Genomic DNA, 27,288 nt, shown 5'->3' on the forward strand with positions numbered 1-27,288 from the left:
CCTATTGTATAATCCACTATGTACCAATTCTACCTCTTAATTATTTGTGTAAAGTCTGATGATTGATATTGTGTAATGTAAATTATATAGAAATAAAAAAAAATAAAAAGTCGGTATGATAACTTCCCAACATAACAATGGTACTGGGTTCGCCGCTCGTCAAAGGCATTTTTTTTACAGTACAGTGCCAACAAGGTTATACCTAGGATGGAAATAATTAGACATATCGGCTCGACTGTTATTTCTTAATAAAAATGTAATGGGTTTGAGAGTAATTACTCGATATTAGACTTCTTACAAAATGTCGAAAGGCATGTGAACGAGACATACAGTTCTTGCTTTGTATAACGCGCAAGATCAAGAAACAATGGAACGTTAATGTGGAAATTCCTAGCAGCCACGTCAAGAATGCGAGCTTTTAATGAAAGAAATATTAGTTGAGTTTTGGATAGAATTTCAATTTTTAAAACGAAAAGTAGCTAAGAACATATTAGGTTATATGAGTCGACAGATTTAGTCCAGATCTTAACATTATAATTGTGTTGTAAAATCTGTAGCTGTATATAAGAATCCGACTGAGGGACGGATGGGTTCGAGTCCGCCTGGGTTCTCGGCCTGTGTATAGAATCGGTAGCAACCCACCATCGTAAGGAAATTTGGGAGATACGAGTGAGTAAAGTAACCCCGTTTCGCAAATCTTCTATAACTGCTGAGGGTTCGACGTACTGACCCCATGTCACCCTATTACTGGTTGAAGTTCTCCACACCATTATGTAGTATTGTGGGAGGGAGGCTTGCTGGCAGTCGGGAGATAGGCCAAGGCCCTTCGAGAGCTGTCGCGCCATGGGTTATTAAGTGTTGCTCACGAGACGAGACATGTTCCGTCTCGTCTCGTCTCGAAAACGAGACGAAACACGAGACGGGACAGGCTTTTTAAAATTCGAGACGGGACGAGACGGCTCCTGAAAAGTCTCGTCTCGTCTCGAAAGTCTCGAAAAAATATAAACAAAATAACTAATCAATTGCAAATATTTATTTATTCGGAATAAAGCATTTTCTTTGGAAACCCAAAACAGCTTCTATTACATGAATAGAGATCTGTAAGATTCCCCCTCGAAACATCCTAATTCGTCACACGTTGTCCGTAACGAATTTGCCCAGACTTTAGCCTCGTGTCCTTGTATCTTTCTACTGAAATTTTCTTAGAATACCTTAATCTGGCAACTATCTGCTACCCCAAGAGCTCTCTTCCATTCATCCTTGCGTAGAACGATCCGTAGGTAGTCACTGCCATTCTTTACTACGGCCCTGTTCCAGCCATACTGGCGACAATCGTCATAAAATTTCTCGCCCAAACAGACCCTTCTTTCATTTGCGAATCTCTTCTCAAAATCCACAGCAGCCTCGAGTTCTGGTTGCAAACTTCAAAGATTTCGCACTAAAAACCTAGGTAAAGGTAAAGTAACAAGTGCATATAACACAGTGCCATGAAGGCACATTTACGGGATGTGGGGGAAAGGTCATTTTGGAGGCGAAGTGATCAGCATCACACTCCGGCCGCTTTTGCCCTCCAGGATTGCCTCCATGCACCCATTGATATGAGGCTGTTGAGCCCCGGAGCTGCTTTATGCGGAGACAATGAGGAATAATTCCGACCTTTATTCACCCACTCCGGGATTCGAACCCGGGTCTCACGTCTGGCAGTCAGACGCCCTAACGACTACACCACCGTGGCTCTAAAAAGCTAGTGCAATTAGATACTCTGCTTTGACGTAACGAACATAAAATTGCCTGAAGTCATAGGAGTAATAAGCCACATTCGACAGCAACAAGTGTTGCTTGGAAATGAATCCACAGTAATAAATGCAACCTTCCGAACGGAAGCGACTAGACCGGCAAGCGGCACGTGTTGCTTTGTTGCTTGATTGTCGTTCGGACTGGGTCGTTTTTTAATAGCTTGCCTTATGTCCCCTCTGTCTGTTGGTAGTGAATTCACAGTGAAAGCTTGCTTATAGACTAAGGGAGATTTCACATCGAAGCGACACGCGACCTGTAACACGTGTCGCTTCAGGATTTCACCAATCGAACGCAGGTTTGTGCGGCCTGCCATGCTCCTACGCTGTGAAACGTTGCTGTTGATTGGCTCGTTCCAAAGCAACATGTGTCGCGTGTCGCTTGTCGCTCCGGTCTGAAATCTCCCTAAAGGAGCGTGTCGCTTGTTGCTTTTGTGCGAAAACCCTGTGTCGCTTGTCGCCTGTCGCTTCAACCTGAAAGCTATCTTGTGGAAATTTCACACCGAAGCGACAAGCGACACGTATAATTCACACCCAAGCGACAAGCGACACAATCCTCTTCAGTCTGAAGGAAAACATTCACCCCGCATCCGTGAACAACCGACCGAGGCTAGAAGAGACACGTGCAGCTTTTCGTGTGTTGCGCCCGCAAGAGTTTTCGAAAGTATTATTTATCAAAGATTGTTGTCAGACATATCCCCAGTAATATCTGCAAACCAACACGGCATCGTCCCGGATAGATCCACTGTTACGAACCTATCCCTCCTAAGCCATTTCGTTGCAACTAATCTAGAAGAAAGAAAGCAGGTAGATGTCATCTATACAGATATATCCAAGGCCTTCGATAGAGTAAACCACGATATTTTGCTGAGTAAACTCTCGTGTTACGACCTCTCCAAACCCGCACTAAATTTCCTTGCTTCTTATCTAAAAGACCGTAAGCAGAACATATCTTGTAATGGAATTTTAACAGAAGAGTTCGCAGTTTTCTCAGGAGTCCCCCAGGGTTCGAATCTCGGACCTCTGCTGTTTTTAATTCTAATCAATGACTTACCAAAGTACCTGTGTGACTCATCATTCAGACTCTTATACGCGGATGAACTATTTGTAATATTGATGACTGCAAATCGTTACAAAATGAAGAAGATGCAATTGCTCTGTTTGTTATACAAAATCATGAACAGTAATATTCAAGTGCAACATCTTCTAGAACAAATACACACACGTGTTCCTATCTCCAAGAACACGATCCAAAGAGGGCCTCTTTTACTGTAGTAACAGTAGATCGAACATTATAAATAAATCACCTATCAGAAGAATGTGTGAACTGTATAGACAGATTTATTTCACATGCCTATTGGGACATTCAAAAAAGTTATTCAAGGAATGGAAGAATAAATGTCAACAATATAAACATAAACGCAATTTTTGCAAATATATATTTCTTTCGTAGTTTATACTCAATTACATATATGTACGTACTTTCTATAGTGTCAATTATTTACAGGTCCTTTATTACACACATAATTAATGTATTTCTTCAAGGTAAATAACTTATATCTAGTGTTGCTCACGGGACGGGACATGTCCCGTCTCGTCTCGTGTCTCGTCTCGTTTTCGAGACGAGACACGAGACGGGACAAGACTTTTGAAATTCGAGACGGCACGAGACGGAATGCCTTTCTCGTCTCGTTTTCGAGACGAGACACGAGACGGGACGGGACGGCTTTTGAAAAGTCTCGTCTCGTCTCGTCTCGAATGTCTCGAAAAAATAAAAGCAAAATATTTAATCAGTTGCAAATACTTGTTTGCTTGGAATAAAGTATTTCAATTAGAAACGTTGTTAAGCGCGTGTTAAGTCAAAAGAAGACTATTCTAGAGAGAGGAATGAATGAAAGAATACCTAAACTTATTTTCAATACTCTTTCGAAACACCATTTTTATTTTTCAATTCATTCCAGGTTAATAATTTTATGTTACGATAGTACTCCAGATACTAATACAATTCTGAATAACATCAAGTAAAAGGGCAGGTAGAGAAGGTGGAAGGAGGGGCCAAAAGATCGTGGAGTATCTGAGTCCGAGATTTATCTTGTAAACATAGTCTCAGCTCTATAGGTTGGAAAGATAAACTGACCGACGGATAGGGTTTATTATTATTATTTAATTTTTACATCAAAGGGTGTACAGAATGTTATTAGGAAGTAGGAAAAACATTGTGGGAAACATGGCAGTACAAATTGATAAGGAGTTGTTGGGAAAGTTATTAAGGAGTCCAAGATATTAGCAAGACTAAGAGAAAGAAATAATTAGGGACAAATAATCTTGCATTATCCCACTCCGAACAGCTGAGAGCTAAAGAGGAGGAGAAAGTACGGGAAATATGCAAAGAAGTAATTTGGTGATTTTAGTGTTTACAGGGATCCATGACAAGATTTTACCACATGATTATTTGCACGGGTTGTGAAATTTTTAGAATGTTATGGAAATTTCGGAAATGTCTTTGTTGAGAAAATTCTTGTTGTTTCCCTCAGGCATTCTACAGGTGGTTGGATTCGATTTTTTTACGTCCGTTTGAAGATTATTTCCAATGCTTTTTTTTAAATTTATTTATTTCTTATTTAAGGAGAATACTATTCCTTGGATTGTAATAACGAAATACTGAGCCTGATATAAATAGATTTCAAATGAAGGAAGTGCTCTAAGTTCTGTATAATCGTCGTAGAAGGAAACGTTGTTGTATGGGGACTTCCCGATGGTACAGTGGTAGCGTCGTCACCTTGTAATCAAGGGGTGCCGGGTTCGATACCCGGTGAAGGAACATAGTGATTTGAATCCCACTTTAAAGTGTGGGTCCAGTCCCGATTAGCCTTTCTGTAAATCAGATGAAGGAATGTTGTAGCTGTTCTGTTTATTCTGTGAATTTAGCCTTCAAGTTTATGAGCAAAATACATGTAGTATCTACTGTCTACATTTTCAATCGTTACTAAACAAATTTCACAAAGTAGTTTTATCAAACTTCAGAGGGAAGCTGACACCAATGTCAGGGTGGCGGGAGCCTGTTTACTGCCAGGGTGTATTCGGAGACTATTTTTCGCCGTTCCTCACTGACAGATATTTCGCTTTGAACAATGGACACCGTTGCTTCAGGGGGTAAACACCAAACATAGGGGCGAGGTTGACCTGCAGTAGCGGGTAAGTGCCAAAAATCCAGGCCTAAAGTAGGAATGAAGGTTGATGCAAGGGAGGGGCAATAAAAATTCTGTAATTTGCTTTGCTTGCTGACAGGAAGTTTTGCAGGAAAAGCTGAAAAGGAAAACGGCAGACTTTGAATGAAAGAGGGACAGTGAACACAAGTGCTTTATATTATTCGCCGACACACTAGCTTCTATTTCGAAGGTGAGGCTATCAGCAGCGAAGTTATTAGAGGGTTGGAAGCAGTGACGACGCCAGAGCAGGGGGACGCCCCATGTCAGACACTTCGCCACCCCCCCCCCCGGGCCCTCCAACTGAAGTTAATTAAATATCGAATAATAAGAGAGTTCATTTATAAGAGTATGACGATTTTCACCTTTTCAAAGTGGTGTATTCTGCATGATATCACTTTCCTGCTTATAATACCAACTTGATTAACAAATATTAATTTGTTTAGTATATATATAGCTATTCTGCATGATATCACTTTCCTGCTTATAATACCAACTTGATTAACAAATATTAATTTGTTATGTATATATGTGACTTTCGTTCAAGATTCGAGCGCCGACTTTGGCATAGGTGATTTCTCATTCATTTATGTCCTGTAATAGCCGAGATTAACCTAAGTTTTAACCAGTCTTAAGAACTGGGAAAAAGTGTTGAATGTGGATGGTTTTAAAACATCACGAATATTTTCAGGACCACAAGACATCATCTGTAGTACGGGCAAATTATTCTAATCGTGGTCGTTAGTGACAACGCTAATTATTAAAAGACATTCAAAGTTGATTCAAGATTTGGTTGGTTGGTTGATTTGGTGTTTGAAGTCCACTTTATGCACAGTAAGGCTAATCGGGACTGGACTCATAGTTTAAAGTGCCTCCACTGGGTATCGAACCCAGGACCAAAGGTGATCGAAGAAAACCCGACACTACATGTCAGTTGTTGTGGATTCATTGCGGTTTCTTACTATTCAGGGACTTGAATTTCGAGGTGATGAGTCTGAGGAAACCGTAACAAAGGGAATTTCTTCGATACTCTTGAAGTTAATGAGGGGATATTATTTGGAAATGTATTGAACGTGAACCTTAAAATGCAAATTACACTTAAAATTCGATTCAAAACATATCGCGGGCAGGTAAAGAATGCTTATTAGGATTTGCCACTCTACCATGCTCAAGGTCCCGGGTTCGATCCCCGGCCGGTTCAAATCCGGGAACTTTTCTAACGATGGAAGCGGCCCCGGCGCCCACCCAGCGTCGAATAACATGGGTACCTGGGGGAAACCCTGGGGGGTAAAGGCGGTCAGGGGCGTGATGCTGATCACATCACCCCCACTCACGACCGGGATCAAGAAAGTGTGGGGCGTTACCCCCACACCCCCTATACGCCTTCATGGCGTGGTGCTATGCACAGGGGAGCACTTTACCTTTACCTTTTTTCACTCTTCAATCATTGGATGCAGGTTCGCTCTTTCTCGTACATATCAAAATCGAAGAACTTCTTCCCACGAACCCCATAAGTGCCTGTAATTGTGTAGCACAGACATACGTTGGAGTAGTAGAGTAAGAGTAAGTAATGCCAGGGTCAGAATATTTCTTGAATTATGAGATAACTGTAACCTTTGTCTGATTTTTTTATCCTGTGATAACATTTCCCTGAAAGATGAAACACAAATTTTGCCCAAAACTCTTCAGCGTTACGAAGATGGTTGTCCTTAAAATCTTTGAAAAGGCTTGCTCGAAACAGGATGCTGTATGCAAACTGCCTCATTTGGCTGTTCTTGCCATTGAGAAGAAATGTCAAGTCCTGGACGTACCAAAGGTGGGCAATGTGTTCTCCAAAGCACATAAAGCAGAATTCTCCTACAGGAGAAGTGCCTCACATTGTTTCTAATACTTAAGAAGATTCATTTCTTCCAACGTCACGTTTATTTTCCAAGAAAATTAAACTCTTCGAAGCATTTTTTCGTCATTTATATTATTATCTTATAACTAAAATATTTATATCAGTGGTTTCATCTCAAGAAAGACGATGAATTATAAAATTATGAATGTCTTCCAATACTGAAATAGGCCACTAGGGACAACGCAACTTATCAATAAAAAAGAATTAATGTCTTTATTAAAACGAATCATGTGGAGATAAACTCGTAATCAAGAAGTAAATTTAGGCAGTAAACGTCCACTCTAAATAAAAGACAAACACAAAACACCATACATGAATATAATAATAATAATAATTATTATTATTATTATAAGTATTATTATATATGTATATATATGTGTAGTGTTTTCGGGCGTTTTAATGTGACTGCCCCCTTACAATATTTTGTTGCCAGCCTTCCGCCCTTCCAGTCACATTTCCCTGGCGCCGTCACTGGTTGGAAGTAAATTTATTAGGACGAGGAAAGTAACATTAGCTGTTGACAGTGTTACACCAAAGGATGTGATGTGTGCTACTGTTTGTATAAATTATAGGAAATTTAAGCAAAAAATTATAATTGTTGAGACTTGAGTGTTGTTTCCTTCATTTAATCGTAGGAAGAGGTTTTCTGAAACAGAGTGGGATTATTTTACACATACATGAGAAAGGGTGGTTGTTTAAAGATAGAGACGTATTTTGCACATTTTTTAAAAGTTCAGATAAAACGAGAATTTAGCCTTACTCTTATGAAAAGAAATAACGCAGTACAGGTAAAGAATAACTCTTCACATTTCTCGCACCTGGTGGGATGCGACCCACATGCACAACAGTATTGCAGGAAGTCTATGAACGAGGATGAAGAGGGATATGTGAAATTTGACTTAGCTGCGGATGAATTAATGGGTTCTAATATTCTTAAGGTTGATATTGGGTTTCAAGTTCACTTGATTCACAAATAGGCTAACCGACCTACAGTTTAAAGTGCGACCCGATCCACTTTGTGCCTCCATTGGGTATCGAACGCGGGGACCCTTGATTACAAGACCTAGACGTTATTACTACGTAATCGGGGAGGCACCCAATTTACACAAATATGTTGATTCCAATAACACGTTATATGTATAATCTGATAATGATGCACTTTTGGCGCATCTAAACATATTTTTTTCAACTATAGCATGTCTAAAAGAATCATTGAAGTTTTGATTTTTATAACTCCAGGAGGCACGGCTCTGTAAATGTGCGATATAAAATATAATAATTAATAATTGAAATATTGTATTCATGTAGGCTATTTTTGTAGATAATAGTTAGATATTTTATTCCACTCTCTTCAATTAACATGTATTATAATTCGGTTTGTTAACTGTTGTATAAACATATCATTTAGCCTTGACATGTTTTATGTTTATTTACATTTCTGCACAATAATATTTCTTATCAATCTATAAATTTACAAACTCAAAGGAAGAAATGTGGAACACTGTAATTAAGCATTCGCCTGTTGTGTTTAATAATAAATAAATAAATGGACACAATTTCTGTTCGAAAGGTTGCATTGACTACTGAATGTTCGCTTCCAAGCGACTCGTGTCGCTTGTCGCCTTAAACTTTGGTAAACAAATCTTCCTCACAGCAAACTCTTCGAACCGAAGCTGCACGTCTCGCTTGTCGCTTGCTTGTTGTTCTGCTTAGGCCGTTTTCATGATACCGTATAGACAGTATAGTCGCGAGGGTTGTTATCCGCACGCGATGAATGCTTGCTTATAAACTGAAGTGTCTCTGTCGTTCGTTGCTTCAGTGTGATACTTCCGTGTCGCTTGGATACGAACCCTCAGTAAACGTAACCTTCCGAACCGAAGCGCCACGTGTCTCTTGTCGCTTGCGTGTCGCTCAAATTGGGTCGTTTTCTTAACATCGAACGTAGTATCACCTCGATCTGTTGGTAGGCCTACTGCCCGTGCGGTGAATACTTTTATCATAGACGGAAGGGAAGGGGATCCTGTCGCTTGTCACTTCAGTGTAAACCCCCGTGTGGCTTGTCGCCTGTCGCGTGTTCCTTCTGTCTGAAAGCTCCCTGCGTGTACGATGGATAAAGAGTGGATGGGAGCTAGAAAAGCAAGGCAGATTCTATACATTATCTAGCTATTGATAATCAACAAATTTTATTTGATATACCCATGTTCTTATGATTAAGGAATCATATTTATTCTGACTATAGCTACAGTGAGCAAAGTGATTACAGGTTTAACCAATTTTCGAGAATAATATTTGTGATGTCTCCCAGTTATAACTTTTGTTGGCATAATATCCTGCAGTACTTTCACGAGACGAGACGAGACAAAACGAGACGGGACAAACGAATATTTTCGAGACGAGACACGAAACGAGACAGCATTTCCACGAGACGAGACGAGACAGACCAAAGTCTCGTCTCGTCTCGTCTCGTGGGCAACACTAGTTATTTATTATTTGTTTATTTAAGAAGGAAAAGTCTAAGGTGCTTTTCGAAATTAGCGGGTGAAATCATGGATTAAAAATGCATGTGCTGTGGTTACAGATTTTAAAAAATCACTGTCTATATTCGGATTCGATGTTGGTGCCTCATTGGCAACTAAAGCAAAAAGTCTGTAGCAGCGCTCGAACACACATCCTTCAGAGCGTGAAGCCGTAACACTAACCACTTTTTTGTTTAGATAAAGAGGAATACCCCTATGCCGAAGTATTCCCCATCATTCACACGACTTTCAGTCATATCAATTGAACTATTTTCTCTGGACAGACAAACACAAATACCCATGCCATACCCGGGACTCGAACTCGGGACCCCTGGCGCTGTAGCGCGCTGTGCTAACCACTTCGCTACGGAGGTCGACTACCACTCACCTACACCTTCTATTGGTAGGTATTTATTTACTTATCATTAGACCTCGGATATTTAGGTTCTAAAAAATGTGCTTTTAGGTTCCTAAAATAGGCTCTAAAAATCCGAAAATAGGTTCTAAAAATCCTAAAATAGGTTCTAAAAACCTTAAATTAGGCTCGAAAAATCCTGAAATAGGTTGCAAAAAGACTTAATTTGGTACAAAATTCCTGAAAGATACTGATTAGATACAATAGTTAAAAAGAAAATTTCACAAGAACCGTAATAAACAAATATTAATTTTCTAAACAAATTTTCATTTCTTTATATGATTTTCAAATTATCTGCAAATTATTATAATACTGCACTTGTGCTGTTAGAAAAAGGTACTTGTTGATATGAAAAATGAATTACGTATATGTATAATTTGCTGCACAATATCAGGGTGGCTACTCACTAGGAATTCCTTGAATTCCGGGAATTACACGTGAATTACTGGCACCGGAAAATATGCCGTGAATTATTGATTCTGGAAATTATTCATGAATTTTGGCAAGACGTGAAATAAGGTACAAGCAGATGTTTTCTTTATTCCATTTTTTCTCCGTAGACGTGAAAAATTGCAACTTTTTTATTCCATATCCCATTAAATTTATACATGTTTATAAATGCCATGAGGCAAGTTTCTCTCAGTTTAGGTTTTATTTAATTCATTTTTTTGAGGATGAAAAAGAAAGCTACACAGAAAATAAAACAAAATTTTCTCAATCCGTTTACTTTGATAGTGTCTTTTACAGAACAATCTATCTGATAAACGGAAGATTATTACAAAACAATATATCTTGAAGTTGATTAGGTATTTTTTTTGTTGCATTGGAATCATACAAACCCTTTATATTGTCAATATTTTTGTGTATGGAAGGGAGGGTGAGAGTCGGTAATACGTAAGGTTGGAATAGCGAAAACATCTGCTTGTATCCTTGAATTTTTGGAAAGTTCACCTTGAAAACCAGGAATTATACTTGAATTTTATCATGGTCCTATAGTGACCACCATGAATCTTTTTGCGTTATCCACACTCAAACTCCACCTTTTGTCTGTGAGGATAATTTCATGTGCTGGAAATTATCTTTCAACAGAAACATAGTCAGTAGTGCTAATTTGAATGCTGAAATATTACCTGCAAGGCGTGATTGCCAGAAAGGACCAAACTGACACGAAAGTGAGCAAGGCCACACAGATCAGAAGTTTGCACTTGGGACTGTGCAGGCAGTAGAGACGATTGGGCGACAAAACTGAGAATGGGGAGGAGGGGGGGGGGCAAGGACAGTTTACTTTATCTTAGTAGGCAAGGCAGAGTCTAGTGCAGAGGTAAAAAGTAGGGGGGACTGTCCCCTTTCGCCGCCACTGTCTGCAGGTAACAGTGACGTCAGACATTTTTGTTTTGTTTAAAGCTTTGATAAGCATCATATACTTGGAGGGAGGTATATAGACAGAAAACATGTTTCAAACACGCTAATCATTGAATTATTTCACCACCAAACCTAGTAAATACCTCTGTGAGATATAAAAATCCTGTAAAACCTAAAAAAATATATAAAAACCTAAAAAAAGGTTTAATTTATGCACATAAACCTAAAATAGGTTCTAACAAGCAAAATAGGTTATTTTAGACACTATAAAACTTAGTCAATTGTTTCGTTTTTTTATGAAACGCCGATATAACTTGTTATTTCTTATTTACCTGCAAAGGAAAAAAATAGGTTGGAAACCTAAAATCTGAGGTCTACTTATCATGTAAGATTTCGAATTGTTTCACTACTGGCGACGCGAATTTCCTTTCGCTAATTTCCTTTCAGATGTAGCAGTTTTTCCAGACCGATACATTTCTTTTAACTTCTGCCACCCATGGAGATCCTTATGGAATATATTATTGGGATGCAAGTCACAGTAAAGAGAATATCTTAGTTTAAAAAAAAAAACTTGAGGTGGGAATGATGTGTTCAGTCACACATTTGACCTCAAAAATTTTCATCTTTGAAGTTGTGCTTGCAACGCCACCATCAACCGAGCATTTATTTTCTGGGCATAGGCTATAGTATGTATTGTTCTAGGCATTTTTGCGAATGTGCAAGGAATCGTGTTGCCACATATTCTTGGAACACACTAAAAGAAAGGATTGTAGGAAAGAAGATTATATCGAAGCACACAAACAGTTAATCCCATAAAAAGTTATAACAGTCGTCAACTTTATTTAGTTAGAACAGTTTCAAAACAAGGAAATGTGCTTTTTTTTAAAACAAAATGAGTCCAATAATTTGTCCAAAGCTGTATATGCATACATATATACTACATAGACAGACACACATATACACACAACACACAAATATATATATATATATATACTCTGGTCGGTGGAAATCGGTAAGAGTATCGGCATCGGGATCGGGATCGGTTCAAAGTGGTATCGGCTCAGCTACTCAAGCAAACTCATCATTCCAGTTATGGGGGTTGAACTGGATCTCTAGATCGTCGGGGGTAACCTAACAGCATAAGGTCAATTACATTCTGCTAGGAAGAAATAGCAGCAGCAGTCTTGAGAGGGATATAATAAAACGGCGATAGGACTCTATTCACTGAAAAATTGTCACTCAATGAAATGCCGATTGCGAAGGACTGGAAACTCCAAAAGGTTGTTGCTACGCGGACTCGGTGTTTAATTTTGGTGTTAGTGTACATCAATATTATTATTCATAATTTTAACGATGTCATTTCTTTTCGAAAGACCACTCAAACAAGAACCGTTTCATTAATAGATCGTCAGTTCTCGAGGTGTATGTGGTGGAAGGGACACAAGGGGATGCTATCCCCCAGGTAAGAAGAAATACATAAAGCATCCCCAGCTACAATAATTTGCACAAGCATCCTCCTCCACCTACTCCATAGTCCTAAAGTTGATCCATGTAAGGATCCTTCCTAGTTCCTTCTATCCCCAAACTCGAACAAGCAATTTTCACTTCGGTCAGATGTCGATCACAAAATCGTAGCACACTGGAAAAGAAATGTCCTTAAAATTTCAACATGTGAGAGAAATGAACTTCACAAAATCCTCCAAAATAATGGCGAAATTTAACTCGTACGCTAATTACCCCTGCGTGGCAGAAGATGGGCTACTGGCCACAAGGGCAAAGGTTTACGTATAGCTCCTGCGGTCCACCTACTGAGTTTTTGGGCCCCTTTGAAGTACAACGTAACAGGTGTGGACGATGTGCGAAATTTATCTCGAATCTTATTTCAATTTCACATTGATGCTTGCGGCCCCCCTTGAAAATATTTGGTGGGACGTAACAGTTTAAATACCAGGTGTAAAACTAATATTACTGGTGAAAGGTCATTAATATTATCAACTTTTATTGTTTATTGTGTAGCAATAAGGCATCGACTGGTTGAGCAACTGAATCTTTCTACTGGATTCATAACTGTACTACAGTACACTACGTTTACAACAAACTGAGTAACTATAAAGGTATCAGATGAGGGGTATTTTATCCTATCGATGGCCATCTGCGAGCAAGTAAGTTAATCTCCATTTCGGAGGAGACCCAGGGGCGCCGACTTGTCAAAATTATTTGGGGGGGGGACCTCTGATCACTGAAATAAATGAATGAATGACTCCTTCCCTCCCCTTTTAAAAATAAAAATTACGTATAGCAGATTTTAAGCAGCTATTATATTCCTCATGCAAATGAAATGTAACATGAAAAACGTGTGTCTGCTCATTTGTTACTTAGTTAACAATTAACATTTTTATTGAAAAATAGGCTATGTATTTACATTAAGAGGCCAACATAACAGTTTTATGCCGGCCTCGGTAGCCGAGCGTGTTGGGTGGTCGACTCAACTCGCTTTGATCCGGAGGTGTCGGGTTCGAGTCCCGGCCAGGGCATAGGTGTGTTTTATGATGTGTTACTGGGAACCAGATTTCTGTTTCCTAAATCATTTTTTTTTTTTAATAAGCAAACTGTGGGTTGAATTTCTTGGATTACGTAAGATTACAGGAGCACAGAGAGAGAACATTGCGGAGCCTCTACACCTCGTGCCCCCCCCCCTCCCCTAGCCTGGCGGGGGTTGCGGGTGCGTCCGCTACGCTACTGTGGACACCTCTGGCATGACTTACAAATCGAATTGACTCGCTGTTCTCCACGTATCTTCTTTCTATCTGTTGTGTTTACATTTCTAATCGATGCTCCCCAGTTTGCGATTTATACCGCTTGGTGCCGCCAGCTGCCACAAGCGCTTGTTACATAACACAAGGCGCGGCAACCATGTTCCCTCCCTTCGCCGAATGAACTCGCTCGTCGGCTCTTTCCTCTCGCATCTGCTACTCCACAAACGAGCCGCTAGACATAATTTTCTTGCACGTCAAATACAAAACAACTCGAAAAGGAAGCCGAGATCCATTTATTCCACTCTTTCTTTTTCACTTATTTTTGTCTTCTCAGGTCTATTTCATTGGGAAATTCCAGACAAGTGTGTGTATGGTTGTATATGGTGACATGTGACATGTGGCTGTTGTGAGGTTATCTATATAGTGAATTGTATTATTGTGCTAAGTGAGAATTCGTCCATTTGATGTAAATTCGTTATCATCTCATCAAGGAAATTAATGGGAGACAACGGTATGGAGATAATGTTTTATGTTTTATTTATTTTATTTTACCACTTACGGTTTTCTTTCTTTATTTCTTGTATCGTGTATAAACGTCTCTAGTTGGAAACCTATACATTCCTTAGTAGTACTAATATTAATTATAAAGTATCCGTGATTTAATTTTCACTTGCCAAGTTAGTGTTTTCACCAAATAGAATGTTGATACAAGACAGCCTGGATGGTTTGGCTACACTATGGAATTCACGACAAAATAAGGGGAATCCAGGTATCTCAGGGGAAACAGGCTGGGGTGGGGGCCAGGTAAAACTGGTAGGGGAAATATTTCCCCGCTTAGGAAAGCAGGAGATCGAGTTTGGTTGTTCCTTTTTGAGCGGAACGCGCGAACTTTCTCCTCGTCAGCGTTGGTAAGACCAGCTAATGAGGAACGAGACGTGCATCTGTGTTCCTGCATCTAGTTGGAGACGTGCCACAGTCATCCGGGCTACTATCCTCATATCTTTTGTCGAGATATCGGCTTGCATGTGATTCCTGATTTCATGGACGTCCGCAGGATTTTTTCCAGGGAGGGGCAAGGAAGGTATTTTTTTCCAGGGGGGGGGGCAAACGAAGGCAAATTTTCCCCAAAAATAGTTTTGTTCCCTAAAAAACATTGCTTAAATTTGAATTTATGGTGTTCATGCAATAATTAACACATATTATTGTGGCTAAAATGAAATTATATGTGTGAAATACATATTTTTTGGTTGACTTTCATTTTCCAGGGGGGGCCACGGCCCCCCCTTCCGGATGCCCATGCCTGATTTCCGTCGCGTGGCAAAGTGAATAGAATGAATTCACTTCAGAATAAATCCTAAACACAATGTCGCATTTTCATTATTTTTTGTGTATGCGTGACTTTACTACCAGGGTTTCCGTGAGAATATTTGAAATGAGAACTATAGCATATAAATTACGTAAACAAAACCTGGTCCTACATTGATCATTCCTTTTTTTCTTTTGATTGATTTAGTGTTTTAAGTCCGCTTTATACACAGTAAGGCTACTCAGGACTGGACCTACAGTGTAAAGTGGGATCCGAACCACTATGTGCCTCCACAGGGTATCGAACCCTGGCAAGGCGACGATCCTACCACTCCGCCATCGAAGAGGTCCTAATGTTTCTCGAATGATTGTTAACAACACTTGGACGGACTTCAAATAAAAAGGAACCGGCAATATTGACGTAAACGACACCTTACATATGAAATATATATCACTCTTGAGAAATTTGTAGGTCGAGGGGAAAAAAGTGCCATGTCTCCCATTGCCTATGTTGCCAGTAAATTCGGGGGAAAAAAATATGAGAAAAATCCATTCATATATTTGAAGGATTGATTTGATTTTAAATTATTTTGATGAACTTGTCAAGAATTCAATCACAATAATCACTTTGCCTGATATTCTGTCAAAATATTCCTAACCAACAATTAGCTATTTTGTTTCACAAAATATAAAAGAAGTGTGTTTCTCTCGTCAAATAGAGGTGACGCTACGAAAAAAAATTGCTGTAGTAAATCTTACCGTCTTTAACTTGCGACAAAGATAACACTGCAAGACTCCTGCAAGCTGCGAGAAACCTTGCAACCCGTCCCAGAGATAGCACAGGCCCGTAGCTAGAGGGGGGGCAACTATATACATACATATATAATACAATTATATTCTGTATTACTCTAGCAACATAAGAAAGACATTTATTGATTTTGTGATTTATGAAGGTGGATTCCGTATGTCGTATCAGGATTGGGGGAAAAGAATTGCCTTCCAGTTTCAGGCTTCGGGAAATGATTTCGCAATTTTCAGTATATAGAACAGTTGTGACATTTTGAGTAGTCTTGTATTAAAGGTGCCTAATGTGTTTGGATGTTTTGGATGTGTTGCTACGAGGTTTGAACTGCATATTTTTTTGTTTCCCAAGTCTACCTTTTGGCAATAGAGATTCATGTGATAGAGAGAGGGAGTGGATATTTGATTTTTGTTACTTAGCGTTGCTTTTCTGCCACATCTAGCTAACCGTGAAAATGAGTGATGACGTGAAATTGATGAAGAGACACTCACAAACAGTGTTTCAACAACAGGGGGGGCAGGGACATCGTCCCCCCAATCTTGGACGGAAGTCTAGGGGGGGCAAACATTGAAGTAAAGAAACATGACTAGCAGAATCTAAGAACAGCAGGACAAATGGATACTCAAGATAGAATTAGTTTTCAAGTGTTTCTTGCACTTTTCTTCGATTTCAAATTTTATACAAATAAAAGTACATTTCGTAAAATTATCTTGCTCGCTTCGCTCGCAAGCTCAATGTATGCTATTCTTATAGTCCAAGTTCAGAGCCATAGCTAGGGGGCGGCGGAAGTCAGCCTTGGAAGCCAAAACGATCTAAATGAAAAAAAAAATGTTAAAGAGAATGTCATGACGTACGTGATATTATTTGCGCTCTATTGAATAAATATTCTTTTCAGTTTGCAAATGTTTGGATCTAAAGATTTTCCTGCCCGCTTCGATCCCAATATGATTATTTTCTGTAATGCATTCTAAATTACCCGAGAGAGAAGTAAGGGCAGATATATATACTTCAGATTGTTGCTGCTTAAATGCATGAACAATTGTTTTGAGAAAAAGAAGCGCCCACATTTGTGAGACAATTTGGCGGAGGAATTGATCATGTAGCCTAATGTATTTAAATAATATATATATATATATATATATATATATATATAATAAATAAACTTTGAATACGTACACAATTTAGCATTAACATGTTGCATATGTATTTTCTTATTTTACGTTGCTCCATGTTGCATATGTGTAAAATATATGTTGTACATGGAAGTTATACGTGTTATATATACAAAAATAATAATGTTCGTTATGCATATTCTGTCTTTCAAAAATACAGTTTTTCTGCCAGTTTTTCATTACTAGCTAATATGAAATTGAACGTCGTATTGGAAAAATATTTCAAATCATTTGTTCAAACACAAATGCTTTCGCACCGACTTCTACCCCCTTTTGCATGATTTACGACAATAATAACGTATTTTAATGCTACTATTATTACTACCACTGTCACCACTATATTAATATTATTATTATTGGCACGTTTGTCCTGGTACTTCACCCCCTCTCCAGATAAAAATTTGTGGTTTCGCCTCTGCTCACAAGAACACTCATGCCCAGGCTTGAACCTGGAACCCCTGCCTTCGTAGTGTGTTATGTAACCATCCCACCATGGAGGTCGGCTAGTGAAAGATGTAGGACAGCTTACTGGCTCAAATTAATATCAAACACGATGAAAATGTGATAGTGTTTCACATTTATTATTTCGGTTAGAAAGCGATAAAATTTGTAGTTTGATACGGGTTACACTAAGCATCTTATGGAGTGTAAATATGAATTTCAAATCTTATGAATCATTTCTCGCATCAAATATGATAAGCAACGTAGGTGTGTGTTATGATATCCATTTTATAAAGAAAAAGTTAAGTTTTAACCCTGATTGTTTACATGATATCGTTTCCATAGCATGTTATATATTGCTCTCAGAATTTTAAACTGCAGTAAAAATTAATGCCATTTGCAACTGCGAAGCTATCAATGGGATTTCATACATTAAGGACAGAAGATGCCATATTTCGATTGCTTGTAACATCCAAAGTAGAATTAGACAAGTAAATAGTGACTGAGAAGAGTTGCTTGCCTTGATGTCCAGTACACACTGTGAAAGTTGTCTGTGTTATCAGGCGGCACCCTATGAATATAGGTTGAAGAAAATGACAAGTAGAAGAAAGCTGCAGTGTTATAAATACGATTGATTGATGTTTTAAGTCCACTTTATGCACAGTATGGCTAATTGGGACTGGACCTACAGTTTTAAAGTGAGATCCGAACCACTATGTACCTGCACCGGGTATCGAACCCGGGAGCCCTTGATTACAAGGCAACGACGCTACCACTGCGCCATCGGGAAGGTCCTAAATACGATTGAAAATCTCTCAAATTATATTATATCTACATTGTGTCTGTTGTAGACGTTGTCTGTTAAAGTACCTCAGGCACAACCTAATTTTTTGACAAATTGTTATATCAAATCTTCTGCTAAGGAGTGGATTCCCCTAATTTTATTCATTATATCTGTGTATCCATTCTGTGACTGGCAGAAATCAGTATCAGCATTAAAAAACTGATGTTTGGGGTTTGCACGCTTCTGCTCAAAAAGTGGTGGCGATAAGCGGCCCAGAGATCTCGTGCCGCGGAAATGGGGTAAGGCGAAGGAGGCCCCTTATATCGTTCGGTTTCGTACCATAGTCATTAAGGAAGGTATTTTTCACAATGTAAAGAGGATACAACATTTTCTTCTATAAAACTTGATATGAAATATTAATGATGGCACTGTAATCCAAGACGTCATTGATCAATCAAGGGATTCCTATTTGATTGTCGGGTGTCAAACACATGTATTTCAACAACACAATATTTTGCAAAATGGTTAATGTAACCAGTAGGCAAACATTGTCTGTAATGATGCAAGAGTCTTTCATTTGAAGCAAATAGAATCCGTGGTGAAGTAACAGACCCATGTTTCAATGTTTTAGCAAGTAGGCCTACAAAAAATGTATTACACATTTTTGCACAATTCATCAAAGTCTAGATAATATGTAACCATCATTATTTAATTAATTCGATTTCTCTTGCATAACACAACACAATGGTGTTGTTGGATTCTCGTTAGATTCCTTTGTGCGTAAAAATATTGCATACTTGAAACTAGAGGGAAACAGAGAAGCCCAAAGCTGTTGGTACATATTAATCGTCTATTAACATTATTGACCTGTAAAGTAGATACAGTCCCGATTAGCCTATTTATGTTAAACTTTATCTTTGTATTCTTTCGTAGTCCGAAAGGTCATTATCGAAATATTGTTATTTGATGTTGCTCGAACTTTTATTGTTCGTTTATAGTTTCAAGATAACATCCCTTTCCTGTTATTTATTACTTTTGGACGAGGGGCAAGTGCCTCTCTGTACCTTGCTATATCTGTCAATGCAATACAATATATTAAAAATTTGCCCCTCTAGGATTAGCTTCGCCCCCCCCCCCTACTAAGTATTCCTGGCTACGGGCCTGGATCGGTTCCTTTATAGGTGTTTCACCTACGTCACAAACTGTTGCATTGTGGGATCGAGCATCCATGATTGAGGCCGGTTCTTGTAAGCATACGGACGGGCAGGAGATTTGACCCTTGTTTACGATGGTACATTGTGCAGTATTCGGTTGTTTAACAGAAACTCACGTTTATCCTCCTATTTTCCGAGAAAGAACAGAAGATGCGTGCGCTTCACGTAACGGAACTCGATAATTGTTGATCAGAAGATTGGCGAGAATAAATTGTGCAAACATAACAAAGCAAATATTACAGACTGTGGAGTGAACATTTCATCTCAGTTAAGTTCATATATCACCTTTTTCTGTGACTTTTAGTACAAATCAAGCCACCAAATTGTGTATGTAAACAAAGGTGGGATAGTAAACACGCACCCAAGTTCAGTCGGTGAGTGACAGCGTTCGAAAATGGAGGTCATGAAGCAGGAGCAACATTCGTATGTTAAAATAGCAGTTTTCCACGACAGACATGCACGGGAATGCCAATACAGAGCTACTGGAAACACTGGATGTGCATGTCATGCCTTATCAAACAGTGGCGAGGTGGGTGGAGGCCTATACGGGACAGTATGTCAAATGTCAAAATAAAACACTGTTGTCTAATGTCATGTGTTCTGCCTCTTCCCTACGAGAGTCTTCTGCATCCAGACTTCATCTGGTGGCTTCTCTCGAAAGTACATTCCATACACTTTCAAACGTATATCTTTGATTTTTTCGTGTTGTCCCCTGTTTACGAGGGAAAAAATAGTTGCCATGACTTATGACTTAACCCACGAATTAGTAAATCTGTACTGGATATAAATATTTCAAGCACAATCCGAATCACTAATAAATACGAAAACGAATTGATTCCAGGTAGCTGGGTCAAGTAATTAAACACACGTGAACTAGAGTTGGCAAAAGCTTTAGGCCCGTTTTCATTTCGTTATCGTCCAGTTCATATGGATCTACACCGAAAAACTTCGCCTTTTCTCCATATATTTTTGTGTCGACTGAGCAAAGAGCTTGAACACGAAAAATTACCGCCATTTCCAGATGGCACAACATCGTCATTGTATGCAATGTTACCGAAATTTTACACAGTACTAACAACAAACGTACAGTTGGCGCAGGTGTAACGAACGCTTCGTGCAAAGAGAATGGATCCCATTCTCCTACGTGGTGCGTATTTCCTTGCAGACGACAAACAACTCGGCCGCAAACATGGCGGCGGTGAGAATTCTGACGTCACATGAAACCCACCTATATAGGCGATTCGAAAAAGCCAGTACACTGAAGGACCAATATTTTAAAATCAACCGCCTTCCGCAAGCTAGCTTACCAATTCAGGTAGGCCTGCCCTACAACACGTTATATTGGCAACTGCATTAAAAAAGTATTACTGTCATTTAATAAAAAAAATAATATCGAACATTCATAAAAAAATAGGTTCATGTAGTGATTCTTTAATTACAATTTAATTACAATACGCAAGCAGGAAGAAATGAATGAGTGAATGAATTGTTATTTTAAGTCTACTTTATGCACAGTAAGGCTAATCGGGACTGGACCTACAGTTTAAAGTGGGATCCGAACCACTTGTGCCTCCACCGGGTATCGAACCCAGGACTCCTTGATTACAAGGCAATGACGCTACCACTGCGCCATGGGGGAGGCCCATGTGTGTGTGTGTGTGTGTGTGTTGTATGTGTGTATGTATGTATGTTTGTGTGTGTGGGTGTATATAGGAGAGGGTTGGTAGAGAAATTTGTTCATTTTGTTACGAAATGTTGAAGAACAGCATTTTCTAACCTATATGTAGGGTAAAGGAGGATAAGGGTACGCGGGCGGCTAAGAGTACTATTGGCTTTTCCCAAAGGTTGGTAGCACTGATCGAGATAATTCTACCACCACGCCAGTCGCTGGGAAAGTCTAGTGCAGCAGCACCACAGATATTCTTGCTCCCGCATTTTGTCTACGTATGATAGGTAAGTGAAAATTTTTTTGCTTTTCGTTATAAAATTTCGCATGTTAAACGTAAGGAATATGACCATGTAAGTATGGCAAATTCACGAAGTGCATGTAATACGAAGAACATGCCTTATTAGACAATGCACAGGTGAGGCAGACCTGTTTCTGTCTAAGCAGTGCACCCCTCTGGTGATTGAAATGAGAAGTAGTGTAGGTGGAGGGCAAGAGTTCGCATTTCCGTGCGTGCGTGCGTACTCTTGGGCAACAGTTTGTAATGAAAGATGTACGTAGGTTGTCTAAGGTGAGCATTGTACATACCTTGCAGGTAAACGAGTATGGAATGTTTAATCAGGGTGGCTACAGAGAAGCAGAAAGGAAATTCCCTGGCTTTTCCCGGTGTTCCAGGTCTGTCGCCATCCTGTTAATGTACACGTGCATATGAAATCGTTACATATAATTGTGAGTAAAATTAAATGTAAATTGCATGAAAGATGTCTACGTGTCATACCATGTACGGCTAAGGAAGGTTTTTATTGCAGAGAACAAAGATGGGAAAGTATAAAAAGAAGACAGAGAGGAAATTGCAGTTTACGGAGGAAAATCTCCAGGAGGCAAAGAGAAGAGTAGCCCAAGGTGAAAGCAAGCGGCAAGTCGCGCGTACCATGTGAGTGAATGAGTGCACATTGAGGAAAAGATTGAAGCAGGTATCTAAGCCCTTTTTACGACATCAGTTCCTTCACATGCTCTTACTGCAGAGTCCGGTCAATTATATTTTTAATGAGGCTAAACATCACTTAAATAACAGCCAATCATAAGAATTTCAATTATAACAAAGTCAGTTATGGAGTCCTCTCAAGGCCTATACGATAAATATAACTTTCGTTGTGTGATAATGAAATGATCGTTTTATAATTAAATAGGCTACTTATTTATTTCCTAGAATGTTCACAACGAAATATGATTATTTTATGATGGAGTAAATTTTTCTCTCATTGAACCCGATTACCTCCTTCAAATTCCACTGAAAGCCTACTGATATTCAGAATTGAAAAATGTTTTAAGCATGCCCACATCGTCAACGCCACACACATTTTTTTCTGTAGCCTATTAGGTTGATGATGCAATAGCCTGAACACTTTTTGTGGCTCCTTGAATTGCAGAGTTACTTTGCAAGCCAACGTTATGCTTTAGAATTGAGTATTCATTTTACTACTTTCTTATTCCCAGAAGTGCAAATGAGATTATTATTTACCTAGCCCTAGTAGTTTTGAGTAATTCATGACTTAACCTTGTAGGGACAACATATCAGGCATAATGTCTCGAAAATGTAACAAGCTAGCTCACTTCAAATAGCATGAGGTGTCTTCAAGACACGTTTCTTTCCACTTAAAATTCATTGGAGTGTGGTGGAGAGAGTACTTTAGCCCTATGTGCTAAGTGCATTTGTGCATGAGTTTTTCTTGTTTTGTCATTTCAAGGAACAGTTCCATCATCCCTTGGTCGATTTAAAACGGTCTTCAACACTACCCAGGAAAAGGAGTTAGCTGCACATTGCACAGACCTCAACGCAAGATTCTATGGCTTAACGCGCAGGAAACTGATGCAAGTCGCTTACCAGTTTGCTGAAAGTCATCTGGTTCACACAAGATTTAATGAAGAAAAAAGGTAGCAGGTAAAGACTGGGTAACCAATTTCTGCAAGAGACAAGGTTTATCTCTATGTACACCAGAACAGTGCAGTTTACGTCGGGAAATGGGATTCAACAAGACTGATGTGAACCATTTTTTTGGCAATTTGCGCAGGTGCTTTGAAGAACGGCCCCTGCCTCCTCCCAGAATCTTCAATATGGACGAAACAGGAATATCCACTGTGCCCCCCAAGTCGCCAAAAGTCGTCAGCCCAAAAGGACAACGAGCGGTCTGCAAAGTGTCCGCAGGGGAGCGTGGCCAATTGGTCACTATCGTTGGTTGCGTCAGTGCTACTGGTTTTCCTGTTCCGCCTGCCATGATATTTGCAAGGAAAAGACTGAACCCTGCCCTCTTTAACAATGCTCCTACGGGAACACTTTCAATGATTTCAGACAGTGGTTACATGACTGCAGATCTGTTCCCTGAGTGGCTCAAACATCATGTGAAACCCACTGCTCAAGATCCTGTGCTTCTGATAGTTGACAACCATTCATCTCACTGTTCACTACCTGCAGTTCTATATTGCCGAGAAAATTTTATCACGTTACTTTCTCTACCCCCTCATACAAGTCACAAGCTCCAGCCGTTGGACGTAGCAATCTTTGGCCCCCTTAAAACTGCCTATGCAGCAGAAGTCGAAAAGTGGATGGTGAATCACCCAGGAGAGATTGTTTCTCAATATGGCATTGCTGGATTATTTCGAGCAGCTTACAGTAGGGTTATGACCGTAGAGAAAGCTGAACGAGCGTTTACTTGTACGGGGATTTATCCCTTTAATCCGGACATTTTTACGGAAGAAGACTATGTTTCTGCTAATGTTCACACCGCACTTACGCCAATCGTAGGAGGTAGTGCAGATTTGATTCCAGGGAGGCTTGGCAGAACCCCAGATAACGAACCATCAACGTCAACGTCTACTAAACCTTGTCCTACTCCATCGGCGAATGCCAGTGTGTCTCAACCAGGGGAAGTGGGTCTGTCACCAATAGAAAACCCTGCACAGAAGACTCCTTCCGGATCTAGGAAAGGGGGGGTCATCTGAAATTCTCTCGGGATCACCTTTTAAAAATAAGTTAGTGGATAGGCAGAGCACCAAGAAACAGCAACCCCTTCAGAAACTAACAAAAAAGCCATTAAAGATTGTGCAACGTCAACAAGATAACACACAGGCGGCTGCAGATGAAACCGAAACTATCTGCGCTGGTTGTGGAGAGTCCTTTGCTGACGACTGGGTTCAGTGTGGGGTGTGTCATGAGTGGTGGCATGAACAGTGTTCTGATTACATTGGACATGGACCATATGTGTGTGATAATTGTTAATGCGTACTCTTGAACGACCTGTTTAGTACTCTTAGCCGCCTATGTGTCCAAGAGTACGCATGTGCTATCCTTTCATAAAATCTTTTCTGTAGTTTTTCCTTTTACAGTTACTTTCTTTGATTTCTGAGCAATGATTACTAAAGGGTTAATAAACATTGTGACAAACTTTCATGTGTATCTGTGATTTACCTTACTATTTACACGGCCTCAAACGTTAGGTGCGTACTCTTGACCTCCTTTACCCTATGCAACCATGTGACAAATATTTGCAGTTGACACTGACATTTGTTTCTGTCAGAGAACGAAAAAAAATGTACGATAGGGGTAGACTACATGTGTGCATAATGCAAATAATTCAAATAACCTACGAAAAGCAACATGTATATGTGGGGTTGATAGATGAGGGTTCACACCCACTTTGCAAAGTCCCTGACTTTTCCAGGTATTTTACATAACTGTGTAATGATTTAACATGTTAAAAAATAAGAGTTACACTTCAACTTTGTAAGTTAATCAAGTGATTCACGTTTGTTGAACATTTTTGAAAATAAATTTAAAATAAAATGAAGGAACCTTTTTATAAGCAATATTACCCAAAAAAGAAGATTGTTGGGAAGATAAAATGAAACGTGTTTCCGGTTACAAATTCTGCCAAGCGAAAATCATTTAATTCCCCTGACTTTTCCAGATTTTGAAAGCTTTTTTTAAAAAAATCATTTGTTTCCAATAGCTCAGTCCTAGCCTTGTTTTCATGACTCCTCTAGTTGTCAAAGACTTTGGAGTCAGTGCGAACCCTCTAATAAATTATCTGAAGGGAACGGCTAAGTGACTTCACCCTGGCAGTGTGTCTGCTGGCGTAATATTGTTTCTATGGTGTATTTTCGCTCTTAGAATCTTAATAAATGCCAGTGGCAACCGAGCTATTAAATGGGGATGCATACATGTGGGATAAAAAGTGCCATTATCAACTGCTCCTAGCATCGAATTTTTTGGCCTTGATGTCCTCTGCACACTGTGAAAGTGGTCTATTGTACGGTCACACCACTGTGTATTTATATGCAAGATAATTACAAGTAGAAAAGAAGAAATGTTGCAGTAAAATAAATTCCGATCGACAGAATTTCGTAAATAATAATGTACTTAATTTCTTGAGTGTTTTGGACAAATAACAATATACGTTAAAAGTACTTCAGGCAATTTTTTGCCCCAAAAATCTAGCAACGATTCTGCTGTGAAGTGGATTATATTTACGTAATATTACTTAACCCTAAGCCATTGATTGGCAGAATGGACAACAGTTGCAGATAACTCTCATGTCGGAGAAAGAAAACAAAGTTATTTTTATCCTTCTTCTCAGTGGTACTGTCTGGCTGCCTTAGCCGAGACCATGGACGGAAGTGCGCATGCGCCAACCGGACGCGTTCAGTGGCTAAATAGGGGTGACGGAACTTTGAACAGGAAGCGGGTTCCTTGAAAATCGTCTGCTGTAGAAACAGCAATGAAGTTTCAACGTAGTAACATCGCCGCCAAAATACATACAGAGATGTTTACGAATTATGTAAGGGTTAGGTAAACCAGTCATATACTATATCAGCAAACAGAACATATCAGGAAAGTATTCATATCGTCACATTAGTAGCTAAACTTGTTTGTAAACCAGTAGCTTTATTTTAGATCTTTCAATTAAATTGATCTTCTTAGTAAATATTATAATTAGCACAAATGTACACAACATTAATCAGGATAGTATTTAATAATAATAATATTGTTGTACATAGTATTATAAGTATAAATGCCCGACCCTGTGGCCGAGTGGTTAGCACATCGCGCTGCGACGCCAAGGGTCCCGGGTTCGAATCCCGGTCGGGCTTGGTTGTTTGTGAATGTCCATTCATCAATTTCATCATTTCATCACTCATCTCCATCTTCGCAAATTAGCCAAGAGGCACAAAACACGAAGTAAAATAAACTAAATCAATAAATCAATCAATATAAGCTTGTGACATTTTCTAGCATAACGAGGGTGTTTTGTAGAATGTGCAACAGGGGCTAAAACGTCCCAATTTTCCTCATTCCACTTCGAAACGGTTTGTTGCCAATTGAAAGAGCCATCACAAATCACAAACACACAGTGGCGTAGCCAAGGGGGGGTTACCGGGTTTAACCCCCTCCCCCTTGAGCTTTTGAAATATTATGGAAAAGGCTGTAGAAAAAATTAAAAATGGCTAATTTATTATAGTCAAAGATCTGCGACAGTAATAATAATAATAATAGTCTACTACTACTAATAATAATTTGAATTATTATTCCCATGCATCATGGAGAAAAACATAACATTTCAAACACAATCTAAGCGGCCGTAAAGTTCAATTTTGCAATTTATTTTGCAAAAAGTCGCGCAGGGACTCTCGCTAGAATTGTGAAAATTCCTTGCTTCGTCGCAGTGTGCCGACCTTATTGCAAACGTTCTTCCCGGTACTGATTTCAAATCCCATTGTGAACTCTCAAGTGATGCTGAGTCTACATCCACATCATTAAATAATGTTGAAGAAGTGCTTTGTGAATCACCTAGAAGTGATAAATGCGTTGGACTCTCTATAAACTTACTTTTGAACGAAAACATAGACTCAGTGGAATTTAGCAACACGTATTCTCGCACTTCATCATCATCCTGGGTGA

General features: G+C 39.3%; 1 protein-coding gene across 1 annotated transcript; it reads left to right on the forward strand.

The window, feature by feature from the left end:
• The first annotated feature begins 23,354 nt into the window (after positions 1 to 23,354).
• On the forward strand, positions 23,355 to 24,332 carry LOC145983632 (uncharacterized). The gene has a single exon (XM_083116696.1). The coding sequence runs from the start codon at positions 23,355 to 23,357 to the stop codon at positions 24,330 to 24,332; it is 978 nt and encodes a 325-aa protein (XP_082972822.1).
• The last annotated feature ends 2,956 nt before the right edge of the window (positions 24,333 to 27,288 follow it).

This window comes from Lepisma saccharinum, chromosome 2, assembly GCF_977018435.1.
Source record: "Lepisma saccharinum chromosome 2, izLepSacc3.1, whole genome shotgun sequence".
Lineage (NCBI taxonomy): Eukaryota > Metazoa > Arthropoda > Insecta > Zygentoma > Lepismatidae > Lepisma > Lepisma saccharinum.

What these genes read in the sequence shown, in the direction of transcription:
- LOC145983632 (XM_083116696.1), top strand. Translation starts at nt 23,355, where the DNA reads ATGGGATTCAACAAGACTGATGTGAACCATTTTTTTGGCAATTTGCGC.